This window comes from Thalassophryne amazonica, chromosome 8 (genome assembly GCF_902500255.1).
Source record: "Thalassophryne amazonica chromosome 8, fThaAma1.1, whole genome shotgun sequence".
NCBI classification, from domain to species: Eukaryota; Metazoa; Chordata; class Actinopteri; order Batrachoidiformes; family Batrachoididae; genus Thalassophryne; species Thalassophryne amazonica.
The window spans coordinates 36,975,617-36,990,142 of NC_047110.1; the positions used below are offsets into that span (position 1 = coordinate 36,975,617).

The 14,526-nt window shown below is 42.8% G+C and overlaps 1 protein-coding gene across 1 annotated transcript in view; it reads left to right on the forward strand.

Annotated features, from left to right (window-relative positions):
- peak1 (pseudopodium-enriched atypical kinase 1) overlaps positions 1-14,526 on the forward strand; it is a 321,752-nt gene that overhangs the window by 298,619 nt on the left and 8,607 nt on the right. The window contains 1 exon segment of the mRNA XM_034175994.1: positions 2,135-2,949. Within this exon segment, the coding sequence (XP_034031885.1) occupies positions 2,135-2,949 (815 nt within the window).

Consider the following 14,526-nt stretch of genomic DNA (forward strand, 5'->3'; position numbering starts at 1 on the left):
ACTGTCATGGGGAAGGAGCTAAGCTGGAAGGTGACACACTCAATTTACAAGTCGATTTATGCTGCTATCCTCACCTTTGGTCATGAGCTTTGGGTAATGACTAAAAGAATAAGATCGTGGATACAAGCGGCGGAAATGAGATTTCTCTGTCTGGTATCTGGGCTTATACTTCAGGTGAGAAACTTGACTATCCAGGAGGTACTCAGAGTAGAGCCATTGCTTCTTTGCATTGAAAGAAGCCAGTTGAGGTGGTTTGGGCACCTGGTGAGGATGCTCCCTCTTTGTCTCCCTAGGGAGGTCTTCTAGGCATGTAGAAGAGGGAAGAGGCCCCAGGGAAGACGCAGGACACACTGGAGAGATTATATTTCCCAAGCTGGCTTGGGAATGCCTTGGGATCCCCTGCACAGTAAAATCACCAGTGTAAAACTAACACTGGCAGTGTTAAATTAACATGGGTGATTTTACTGTACATACATATTTTACGGATGATTCTACTGGAAGTGTGACAGGACTTGGTCGAGTATTGGGAAGTATGGGATGAGCTACTTGCTCTGCTGCCACCACAGCCCGGACCGGGATAAGTGGTAGAAATGAATGAATGGGTTAATTTAAACAAGCAATTCCCCTTGCAACATAGAAGTTATTGTTGGTCACCGGTTACATTTACAGAACTCTGGAAAGACCAGCACACCCTGATGATGTAATGACAGGTCAGACACAATGGCTTAGTGGTTAGCACTGTTAACTCACAGCGAGAAGGTCCTAGGTTTGCTTCCAATCTGGTTCTTTCTCTGTGGGAGTTGCATGTTCTCCCCATATTTACATGGGTTCCATTTCCAAAGATGTGCAGGTTTGGTGAATTGGTGGCTCTAACTTGTCCGTAGGTGTGAGTCATAGTGTGAATGTGTTTGTTTGTCTATACTTTAGGTCTCGACATTGTAATGGACTGGCAGGGTGTACTCCTCTTACCCTGTGACTGCTGGGATAGGCTCCAGCAACTTGTGACCCTAAAATGGAATAATGGGTTCAGGATATTGATGGAAATAACTTTTTTCTAGTTATTTGTATTTGTGACAATGGCAACAAATAAATCTGAAATGATGTTGAGCTGAAAGAGCATATTGATTTTATATTAACTTTATATATTTATATTTATATAAACTTAAGTTGTCATTTGATAAGTCCACACAAATAATCCGTTAACTGTTATTTTACAAAGAGGAATTTGAGAAGCAGTTGTGTAATAAGAGTAAGATAATAGAATTAGTAAACTATACTTTATATATTTTTCTCCTGTCTTTGATTTATTTATTCATTTTTTATACCCAATTGTTCCAGTAAAGGGTCATGGGGGACTGGAGCCTATCTCAGCGGACTTTGGGTGAGAGGTGGGGTACACCCTGGACAGGACACGGTACATCGCAGGGCCACATATAGTCAAACACATTTACACGCTCACTCACACCTACATTCAATTTAAAGTTTAAAATTCACTGAACCTGCATGTCTTATGAAATGGGGGGAAGCCAGAGCCCCTAAGGGAACCCACACAAACCCGAGCAGGACATGCAAATTCCACTCAGAATGGACCCTGGCTGTAGTCAGATTTGCATATTGAATGCATGTTGATAAACAAATTTACATTTATACGTAACAAAACACAAAGCGTTGTCTGAGACAACATTGCTAAACCTAATCCACTGGTTCATACATATAAAATTTCTTATTTTAATGCAGTCTTATTTTTAAAATTTTTAAGTCTTCAGTTTGTTGTCAATTAAAAAGTTCATTGAAGTCAGATACTACAACCCCAAATTATCAAAAGTAGTAACGATATTGAAAATCTATCCACCCACCTATTTTCTATCCCTGCTTCTATACCATCCATTTTCTATACCTGCTTACTCTAATTAAGGGTCACAGGCCAATATTGAAAATGCAATTACAAAAAGAAAATCACAGTGATCCTTACATTCAGTTGAATGGGATAATGATCCCAAACTTTTGACTGCTACTGTATACTTCTTAATTTTATGTGTTGTTTAATTTTATAGTTGTTTAAGTACACTTTCAGTTACACTTGCATTCAATCTTATTTACATAATAAATATAACATAATCTTTTCTCTCTTCAGGTCAATCCAGAGCAAACATGATCCCACTTAAACAGCCACGAAACCTCAAAGCATCAAATGACACTCTGGCCTCAATTGACCTGGATGGCCTTGCTGACCAACCTGCCCTAAAAGCCACACCACCTCCACTACCAAAGAAGGCTGTGGCTCGTTCCAGTACAGAACCCAGCCTGGGGGACAAAGAGCCCACCCAGGGTGCCCTGAGACCTCGAGCTAAAGCCAAACCCGGGGGCACCAACCTGAGTGTGGCCAATCCTCTGTATGACCTAGACTCTACCTGGGAGACAGCTAGTCAAAGCTCCTCTGTCAGCTCTGAGCCACATCGATTCCAGGAGCAGGAGAGTGGTGACTCCCTGGAAAAGCCATCAGCCACAGGCACCAAGAGCCGTCCAGTTAATAGCATGTCCTGCTTGGCATCCCAACCTGTTGCTGCACACAGTGCCACCTCTGGCAGGGAGAGGAGGGCCCACCTGAGTACAGAGTCTCTGTCAGGAAGGGCTCAGACCACAAATAGAGGAGCTTCGGCTGGAGGAGGAGGCTCCAAGCAACACAGGCCTGCTGCTCTTTATAGGGGTATAGACAGTTGGGATGAGGTGGTCGGGAGGATCCGGGGCCTTCACACAGACACACTGCGTAAATTAGCCACAAAGTGTGAGGATCGGTTCATGGCTGGTCAGAAGGATCACTTGAGGTTTGGCACTGACAGCTGGTCTCACTTTCGCCTGACCACTGGAAAACCATGCTGCGAAGCAGGCGACGCTGTGTACTACACCGCTTCCTACGCCAAGGATCCACTGGTCAACTATGCCATTAAGGTAAGCTATTACGCACATATTGTATCTTTAGATTGTTTGTCCAAAATGCAGAAATATTTAATTTTTTGCAGCTAGTGTCAAAACATTTCACCTCAAATTTACAGACTGTAAATCCAGTTTTCCATTGTTTGACTCCATTTAAACAGCTAGATGGATGCGCTTTATTGATGCTAAAGTGTGATATACAGTTAGCTATGTGTTATACAGTGTATCCTGAAAGTATTTGTGGCACTTTTTCCACATGTTTCAACTGAAACAAGATTAAAATACATTGAATTCTCTTTTGACTAAAACATGACTAATTAAAAAATGGTATGTGAATGACTAAATATGACTAAAACTAAAAAGGACATTTGACAAAAGACTAAATTAAAAAACAGGTGACAAATTTAACAATAAATAGAGCACATTTAAAATGCTTGAACAAGCCGAAAAAGTGGTGGGTGGAGGGCTCCGCTTTTTCGTCCTTTGTTTTTTCTAACTATCAAAGCAACTGATGGATATTTTGACAAACTGCTCCCCTTTTTAAGAGTGGTGTTAATCTGTGAAATCGAGTGGAGTGTGTGGTTGCAATGAACACCTGAACTCTGGACTCTTTCTGGCACCACTTTGAGGCCACTGGGTTTAAATGAATGCAATGAAAATATTCAGATTAATCCCTTCAATTTTGTTGCTGGCTATAATCCTGATTGCTGACTGCCAGAAAGAAGACATAATGCTTAAATACTGCTTCTTGGTGTATTTGGCCCACAGTACACATTATTGTGGTCCATAAAGCACATTAAACTTGTTTAGTTTGCACTCACTTAATCCTGCCCAGCTATATGATACAGTGGGTTGCACATTTGCCTCACAACAATAAGGTCTATGGTTCAGTTGCACCCGTGCCCCATTCTTCTCTGTGTGAAGCATGTTTCGCCTATGTCTGTGTGGGTTTCTTCCCACCGTGAAACCATGCACATTTGGGTCTACTCATTTCTCTGCCCTTGACCCAGGCAGCGTGTCTACATCTGGATTTGGTCCCTAGGCACCAGACTGGTTGCCCACTGCTACTGGTGGTTGGATTGTGTCTAATTGTAATTAAGATGGGTTAAATAAATGCAGAGGGCTCTTAATTGGAGTAAGCAGGTGTCGGGTTTAGTATACTGTATCTTTGATAAGAGGAAGAGACAACCAGGCAATAAAACAAGTGAGAGATAGAATTCAATTTAAGCTCGCGAGGAGTGCAGTCAGGCTGTACACCAAAGCTACACTAAAGTCTGGCCTGCGCTCCCGCTCTTTTTATTTAGGACTTCCCTACATACATGGGCGGTACAGCTCCTAAGGGGAAGAGTGATAGCGCGTGAGCTGTTGCCGCAGAACTGCTGATTGCACAATACATTCAGGATGTTCAGAACCTTTTTAATCTTGGGCGCGATTAAGATGTGTTTAAGACATCTAACGATTAATCACACTTCTTCTGACACAAGGACTGATGTATCACAATCACACTGTGGTTGGAACATTCAATTCTCTATTCTTTATCTCACTGCTCAGCTTCGGCTGCATCCTGCATGAGTCATCTTCACATGTCCTGAAAAAGAGCTTAGCGTGCACACAGAAATACCACAACTTGCAGAAACACGTCATGTCACATATCTTAAGTAACCTTCACCCATCACATTAGTACAATACACTTTATCAGAGCAGAGAGAACACAAAACATGCATGATAAAATAAAACAGTGTATCCACAGAATCACTCCAACATTTCCCCCCTGTTTATCATGCATTCCAACGGTATTACATCTTCACCTAAAAGTAAACAGTTGTTACTAAGCAACCACTTCTTATTCAGATTTTCAGCTGCAGGGTCATTAAACAATGGTAAGAATACATTTACACTCGGGAGGTCTTATCGTTGGTGTTGAGGTCATCGTCAGGTTCACCATAATCACCTGGATCAGGGAACAGATCTGGAAGATAGTGGTTGTAGTTGTCTTCTTCATCAGTCTCATTATCGTCATCTTCTGGATGGTTACCCAGAAGGGGGTATGCCTGAGCTGAATCTTGTCTGGCTGGTGAGATAGCAGTGGTTATCATTCTATTGACTAGACCACGTAGACAAGGAATACAACAGCATCCACACAAGGTCAGAATTGCAGCAAAAACTGCTATAGATATAAGCGCAGAGGAGACCAAAGTGCGATACTTCCCAAACACGTCCAGCCACGAGTCCCAGAATTCGGCATTAACGCCGCTGTGATCCTTCATCTTCTTGTTCAGTGTCCGCAGGCCCTCAATGGCCTAGGTCAGGCTTCCATCGGCTGCTGTGTTGTTCGGTATGAATGTGCAACACTGTTCTCCAAACATTGCACAGACTCCTCCTTTCTCAGTGAGCAGCATGTCCAGGGCTATGCGGTTCTGGAAGGCCATCAGTGAGTTGGCTGCCAGTTGGGAATGTACTGCTTTAAGACCTTCCTCTGTCCAATTTCCCAATTTCTGCACGTTGTAGTGGATGTAGTTTATTCTGTCTACGTTCTTATTAATTGAACACCACCAACAGATGGAGGATTCAAATCCAGCTGCTATCTGATCAGCCAGTTTGTACTCATCAGGCACTCCTCTGGGGACTCCTATTGCGTCAATATATGTTGGATCTCCCACTCCTTTCCAATCTCTTTTTACTCTATGCCAATTTTCAGGCACCACAGACTTTAGGTGCGTCAACAAGTCCTTGGCTAAAATGGGAATGGCTTTTACTGGGAGGAGTAGGGACACTAAAGCACAGTAGCCTGACACATTCCTAGGCAATCTGTCAAAAATTCTATTATCTCCACACCACCACCACACGTCACTTCGGCTGACTGGTATAAATGAACCATTTATCTGTATTATTCGACTACACCACTTGTCTTATTACATTTTCAGCTAAAGCTTCATAGGCTAAGAGTGTGTTAACTCATCACGTCAACAGTTCAAGCTTGAACTGGAGTTGTGAGCTTTTCAATATCATCATAATTCTCAACACAGTCATTATAGTTTTCTCCACTAAGGTCTGACTGTTTCAATGCTTGATATTTTGGCATAGTTTGTTGGAAAGCCAGATTACACTGTACAAATGTATTTGACACCATTTTGCCAACCATTGTTTTGATATAAGGGATCACACAACACATGCAAAGTCCAATCAGAATTAGGACTATAATAACTGGTGTCACCATTTTCAATAGTAACTGCCACCATGGTCCTGAAGTCAACCAGGACCAGGGATTCCACCGGTTCACGGCTAGGGTGTCTTTATGCATTGCATCATGAAGTTTATTCAGCTCTTCCAATGCGTCCTGCACATCCACTGAATGAATGGAGTCTGGGATGAAAGTACAGCATGTTGTGTTCAGCAGAACACAAACTCCTCCCTGTGAACCAGTATGCAAGTCTAAAAACATGCGATTTTGCATCACCATGGTACGTAAAGCATCTATTTCAGTGTTTTGAGCTGCTACTATTTTCTCAGTTACATTCATGAACAGACCCAATCGATAATTCAGAGTTTCAATCATTAATGAATTTTTTTTTTTTCCACTCCTATCCAGGGGAACAATGAATGTGCTATTTTATCTCCTACAGACCACAATTTTTGGTCCTTTGGTACATCCGAGCCCCACATGTGATCATGTGGTAACACATCTGGGTATATCAATCTCCTCCGTCTGGTGCTGCCATTCTTCTCTGTGGAGGTCCTTGGCACTACCACATATGTATGGTCAGTCACCTTGGTAGGTGCACACACACCACCCCAATTTGGTGGGAGACTCATGTACAGTCTGGAACCACAAAGCCAATAGATGTCATCATACACCGGAGTACCATTTACAGGTGGTAGCAAAAACTTAATAACATAAGCACATGCTTCATCCGTTCCCCATGGACAGGAGCCTGTATAATTACATCCCCGTCCAATGTGATGAAGATAAGTACCATCCACATGTTATGTTTTGGTTAGGCTTAAATTATTTGATAAAACATACATTTGGGTACACAGACGTTTCTTAATTTTACCTACAGTTTTATTCCCTGTCCCGTAAAAGCAAATCGGGAATGGCCGTTGTGATGACACTTTAACGTGATGATATTTTTGGATTTCCCTTCAGTCTAGTCAATGGAGCAGCACTTGGGCACGCTTGTACGTCCTCTGTTGAAATCCCTATCATATAAGTGGTTGCACTGAGGCAAGTGGTGTTACATCTTATCAGATTTGCTGAGAACTGCTGCCCCCGAAATACAGTTTGATTATGCATCCGTATGATAAGACATTCTGTCACCCTAGCAGGGTACGGTTTAGCCGTCAGAGCTAGGTGTGTTGAGGATATAGGCATTTGCAAACAAACATAACAATTAGTAACGTAATTCCATAGCCAATAAATGAACATCTCTGTACCACAAATTAGTATGGTATATATGAGGGTGTCCATCTGTCTCATTCACATTATGAATAAACCTCTTCTGACGTTGCTTGCGTTGTTCTCTGGCTCGGTCCACAGTGAGCTGCAATTCTTGGGTCAACCACCAGGCCAGGAATCCGAGGAGCACGAAACACACTAAGATCACAACGCAACCGGCTGCCCTACCAACAGTCCGGCAGCGGCGGCGCTGAGCACGCCGCTCCGGGGTCTGCTGTAGTTCAGTCATGATTGCTAGGATACAGTGTTGTTAACCAACCTCACCTAATAGTGCAAGGATCTCCCTGCTTCACTGGCATTGAGACAATCTATTGCTAATTAAATAGACTCCCTGTGTAGCCAGACTTCCCCTTACACTGTGGAGGCAGCCAACACACGCTGTATCTTACAGTGACTTAGATGTATCCACGTTGATCTTTCCGCTATCTTTACTGCAGTTGGTGTTGTTAACAGCACTTGATATGGACCTTCCCAACGAGGACTGGACCAGTTCTTCCTCTTAATCACTCTGATGAACACCCAGTCTCCTGGCTGGACTACTGGAAGGCCATCCTGTGGAAGATCAAAATTATTCGGCAGTAAATGTGTTTAAGTTATCTCTTTCTGTGTTAATGTCTTTTTCATAAAATCTGCTAATGTTTGTTCCTCATCTGCTGTTTTAGTATCCATGTCAAAAATTGGTAGACGATATGGTCGTCCATAAAGTATCTCAAATGGTGTTAAACCTGATGGTGTTGGTGTTATTCTCATATACAATTTTACTAGGTCCAAACATTCAATCCAGGTTCGTTTTTGTCTCTTCTATACATTTCCTTAATCTTATTTTTATTGTGCCCTTTGTCCTTTCCACTAATCCTGCACTTTGTGGGTGGTAAGCACAATGATGTTTTAACTTAATTTTCATGTGTTCTGCTACTCTTTGTACAACTTCATTTACAAAATGTGTTCCATTATCACTGTACAATGTCTCTGGTATTCCATAATACGGAATAATTGTCTTACACAGTGCTTTTGCTACTGTTAAAGCATCTGCTTTTTGTGATGGAACAATTTCTACCCATTTTGAAAAGGCATCAATTAATACTAGACAGTATTGATAAGGTCCACATCGATTTAGTTCAATAAAGTCCATATGAACAATTTGAAAAGGATACTGTAGTTTTGGGAATTGCCCTCTCCGGGGTCTTATACTTCCCTGTGGGTTGTGTTTCAATCAGGTAACACAGGCTGTACAAAAATGTTTTGAGTATAAATTAAATCCATAGGTAATAAAGTATTGGTCTACCATATATACCATCCCCCCTGTTGACACACCCATGTGTCGCAATTGCAGCTGCTTTGAATAAGCTTTTGGGTAGGATGGGTTTGTTATGTATACAATAAAGTCCTTTGGGGTTTGGGGTTGCCCCATTTTTCAACCACAAATGTCATTCCTGCGCTGGTGCCTGTTTTTGCATATCCAATAAAAGGTCAGAATCTATTAATGGTTCATTGTCTGTCTGAGCAGGTAGGAGCGTGGCGGGATTCAAGGTGTTGCATCTTTCAATGGTAATATGTGGCTGAGACAGTAGCATTGCTGTATAAGCTATCTGTCTAGCAGGCGATAAGAATGTATCCAAACGTTTGGAATAATAGCCAACTGGTTTATTTTTATTACCATGTTGTTGTAGCAAGACTGCACACATGAATCCCCGTTTTGTGTCCACCATGAGAGTGAATGGCTTGGCATAATTGGGCAGAGATAATACTGTGGAACTCACAAGTTCTTGTTTAAGAGCTGTAAACTGTTCTTCAGCTTCTTTATTCCACTGTATTTTGTCAGTCATAGCCATTGGTATAGAGTGTGTTAAATCCTGCAATTTCTGCACCATCTCTGCATAACATGGAATCCAGGCTCTGCAATAATTACAGATACCTAGAAAAGTCATCATTTCCTTTTTCTGCTTCAGGTTTTAATGGATATTGTTTGATCCGTGGTCTCCAATCAGATCGTGGCTTAATTTTGACTGGCGGAATATTTTTCAACAGTCCTACATCTGTGGGTGCATTCACTCAGAGATGAGGAGGCAGTTTGGCCAATAAAGTCTCATCTTCCTGTGTCAACAACACAGATGTTGTTAAATTTCAATCATCCAGATCTACTTCATGTATCACCGGTGTCGTCCAAGCACTTACAAACTTGTATTTCCGATACAAGCCTGTGGATGGACTGAAATCCCACACCGACATTGCATCTGCTTCATGCCAATCAGTTGCTTCCTCAGCTATTTTAACAATTCTTCCAAGGTCCTTCCAGGACTGAGTGTTATGTGTCGACGCGGGTTGAGGAGCGGACCTGCGTCAGACAGGACCCAGCACTAAAAATAACCAGAAAGCGGTTCCAAACAGAAACTATTTATTATTCACCTGTGCTTAAAAGTGTAAAAACATAAAAACAACGTCCCTCTGGTGGAGTGATTCGTGGCTCGCTCTCCAGCGCCCGCAAGGATTAAAGCCGGCGCTCCTGGACTTCCTACCACCGCCAAACACCCCCAGGTGGACACGACAAACTGATTCTCTGTGAAGCAAAGAGAAGGTGAGGTAAGTCAACAGATACAACTATATCTTCCAATAAACACACGCTATCAGCAACACACTCAGGTCAGTGTCCTTTTTTTTACTTTATGCAAATGAGCAGCTTCTCACAACAAGTGGAGGATCACTTATCCTACATGCCACAGCAGTGAGAAGCAAACTGCACAATTCTCTTCACAATTCCAGTATACTGTGTAACAAAACACCAAGTTACTATCAACAATTACTTAAACACTTAATTACCTTTAGTGTGTGCTGACAGCATGTGTCCTCACCCCTCCCTGCTTCACGGGCTCGATGTGTCAAAACCCAGGCGCGGTCCTCAGCGTCTCACAAACGAACGTCACAAGGTCGAGTTCCCGGCAGTTCTGCTCAAATCACACATGACCTAAATGCAGAACGCCATCCAATCATCTGCTTCAGCTGCAAGTCGTCCAGGTTGCACGTGAGCACCAATCACAGGTGCTTTCCATGATGTTGATGAGGGTGAAGACTCTTCAGCCAGCACCTTCTTCACAGACAAATCAGCCCTCATGCCACCTGGAGAGCAAAGAAAAGAAAAGAACACCAAAACATCCAGCCACGCCCACACAACACTGAGTGTCTGCCCTTGTCAGTGAAATATGCGGCCGAGCCTCAGGTTTTCCTCTGTACCATTTGTCTGCACTTTGGGTCAGCACTACACTACACACAGAGGTGGTTTTTCTGTCTGTGTATAGGTGTGCTACTGTCTGTAATTCTGATGGAATTTTCAGAAATCCTGCTCTATACCTTTCATCCTTTCGTGGAGTGAATAGCATAGTTATGTGTAGATCTTTAGGTGACATCATTACTACATGTTCTCTGTTTTCACAGGTCATCAGACCTTCCTCCAATAATTGTTCAGTTTGTCTCAACTCCGACAGATCCAAAGAGTACTGCCAGGCCTGGGCCAAATTTGTATATACAGTAGCGGGCTGCCTTTTTTGTTTTCAGATTTCTTTCTGCGTGTATGGCGTGGTCTACATACTCTTGTAACCCAGCTGTTGGGAGCGTTATCATGTGTTTGTCTACCCATGCTCGGATATCTGATCTGGAGTTGGCATGGAGTGCATTTTTCAATTGTTGTTCATACACGCTATCATTTTTCAGTGGTAGAAGACCACTGTGCACTTTAAAAACTTTTTCCATTCGATGTCGATAGTCTTCGAATGATTCATCATCTTTCTGTTTTGTGCGATTTATTTCTGTGTAATTTGACTTCTGCTGGTATTTCTGCTTAATTCTCAGCAATAGTGCGGCCAATCGATCTTCCAATTCCTGACTATCATGGGCTAATGGAGTGTGGTCTGCCTCTGCAGGATCCCAATCTCCTTTTACATCAGCCCAATCCTTTGTCACAGTTGCCATTATGACTTGTTGAACTTCATCCCCTCTAAGATTGTAGGATTTAACCAAAGCGGTTACGTCAATAATGTACTGGGCTACATCTTCTCGTGGGGGAGTTACACCTTCCACAGCTGCCTTAACGTCTGCTTGTGTCCAAGTTCGGTACACAAGAATAGTTCTTGGTCCTAACGTATGTGGATTTGCCACATGAATCATTGGATAGACTCCTGATCCACCTGGTTCCTGATCAGCCGGTGGGGCTGATGGTCCAGGTTGTTTTTCTTCATCTTTTGGTGTTTTGGATCGTGTTCTCATGACGTGTTGTGTAGGGTCTACATATGATGGGGGTTGTCCCTGTGGTAAATCTGGATAGAGTTTATTCTCCTTTATTTCAGCTTCTGGCTGACTGTGTTTTGTAGTATCCAATTTTACTACCATTTCTACTTTTGGAGCCGCAGGCCCTGTCTCATTATCTTCTTGTCTGTGAAACATCACGTTCCCCTGCTCCTTCTTATCATTTACTGTTTCTTTCTGTCTTTCCTTTGCTTCTCTAAGGCCCTTCTTTCGTTTCTCAACTTCTCTTTCCCATGCTACAATTTCACCTTGACCTTCTTTTTCTTTTCTTTTTTTTTCTTTTTTTCTCACTTGTTCCACACTTCTTCTCAATACTGTTCTTTAGTTTAGTTAATGACTCTTTCTGCAGGCGTCCATCAAATCCATGATCTTTTATCCACTTATCTAAGTGTTTTGTTGAATTTGGATCAATTTTATTCATGTATATCCAATCTTTTGTTTTTAGATCGTCCCGGGACTTAGGTCTCTCATTTTACTGTTAGATTTTCCCATTTTGTGTTTTCAGAACGTTTTAGACCAGTGATGGTTTTGCCCCTACAGGGTCCTAATCCACTGGTGTTGTTACAATCACAGGGTAGTAATCAACTATTCTGAGAAGTGCGTTCCCTTTCGCCACCCCGGAGGGCACGGGAAGGCCTTGCCTTTGCTTCTTCTCAAAACTTACTACTTACTTTCCTGTGAGATTTTCATAGAGGGGAGTCGAAGTGACTCCACACTCTCACTCAGTCACCTTTATTACACTCACACACAGTTATTTTATTTACACAAATACATAGAAACACTTTTAATAACTGTGCGCGTATTCTTAGGCCAGGGGAGCTCGCCCTCCCGTGGAATTTAACTAATGTCCTGCATTAGGGGACTCCACCATCCCTGCGAGGTTTAACTCCCTTTTCACTGTGCACTTATTTTGCGTATTCTTAGGCCAGGGGAGCTTGCCCTCCCATGGAATTTAACTAATGTCCTGCATTAGGGGACTCCACCATCCCTGCGAGGTTTAACTGCCTTTTCACTGTGCACTTATTTCCCTGTTTAACCGTGACTTTCTGTCACTATTTCACTATTTCAACATTTCTATTTTACGCAGCCTACTGCCACCATTCACAACAAAAATTTTATCAGAATCAAATTCTATACTCACACTCCGTCGGTCTCTTTCCCTCTCGGTGATCCCGTCAACCTTTCAGATCCCAGCCAACGGATTGAGCCAGTCCCGTCAAAGGGTCTGAGTTACCTTGGCCAAGGATTTCTCTGGTGTCGATCACGCTCGCTGGAACCATCAGGTCTGTTGGGATCCCGGACGAGCCCCCAGTCTTTGTCGGGTTTAGAATACTGTATCTTTGATAAGAGGAAGAGACAACCAGGCAATAAAACAAGTGAGAGATAGAATTCAATTTAAGCTCGCGAGGAGTGCAGTCAGGCTGTACACCAAAGCTACACTAAAGTCTGGCCTGCGCTCCCGCTCTTTTTATTTAGGACTTCCCTACATACATGGGCGGTACAGCTCCTAAGGGGAAGAGTGATAGCGCGTGAGCTGTTGCCGCAGAACTGCTGATTGCACAATACATTCAGGATGTTCAGAACCTTTTTAATCTTGGGCTCGATTAAGATGTGTTTAAGACATCTAATGATTAATCACACTTCTTCTGACACAAGGACTGATGTATCACAATCACACTGTGGTTGGAACATTCAATTCTCTATTCTTTATCTCACTGCTCAGCTTCGGCTGCATCCTGCATGAGTCATCTTCACATGTCCTGAAAAGAGCTTAGCGTGCACACAGAAATACCACAACTTGCAGAAACACGTCATGTCACATATCTTAAGTAACCTTCACCCATCACATTAGTACAATACACTTTATCAGAGCAGAGAGAACACAAAACATGCATGATAAAATAAAACAGTGTATCCACAGAATCACTCCAACAGCAGGTATAGAAAATTAATGAATAAATGTAATGACCAGATTTTATTGTATGGATCCGTGTACAAGGTCTATTAGATAAGAAACTGACACTTTTTTTTTTTTTAACTATATGGATTTGAATGATGTGAACCCTCGTGCGCATGCGTGAGTTTTTTCACGCGTGTCGGTGACGTCATTTCCCTGTGGGCAGGCCTTGAGTGAGATGTGGTTCAGCCCTCTCGGCTGAATTCCTTAGTTTCACACGCTGCTCGAGACGGTGCGCGTTGCTTTATCAAAGTTTTTTCTGGACCTGTGAGGAATATCCGAGTGGACACTATTCAAGAAATTTAGCTGGTTTTCGGTGAAAAGTTTAACGGCTGATGAGAGATTATGGGGTGTTTCTGCCAATGTAAGGACTTCCCACGGAGCGAGACGTCGCGCAGCTCTCCCAGGCGCCGTCGTCGGCCTGTTTCGACCTGAAAACATCCTAATTTAAGGCTTAATTCACCCAGGACGTCATGAGAGAACAGAGAAGATTCAGAAGAGGCCGACATGAGGACTTTATGCGGACATTCCACTGTTTAAGGACATTTTTTAATGAAAGACGTGCGCGCAAATTCGCCGAGTCATTTCCGTGACGACTCGGCAAATCCGTCTGCGCCGCGACAGGAAAAACACCTTCGTGTTGAAAACCATTTGTAAAATTCAGGCAGCGTTTGATGGCTTTCAACAAGTGAGTAACTGAGAAATTGTTTAACAGCTTGGGCATGTTCCAACTTGCCCGTTAAGGTTTCCAACGGAGGTGTTTTTCCTGTCGCAACCCCCCGCGGTCGTGTCCGGCCCAACATGCGACTCTGCCCGCACGTTCTTTCATTACAAAATGTCCTTTAACAATGGAATGTCCGAATAAACTCCTCATGCCGACTTC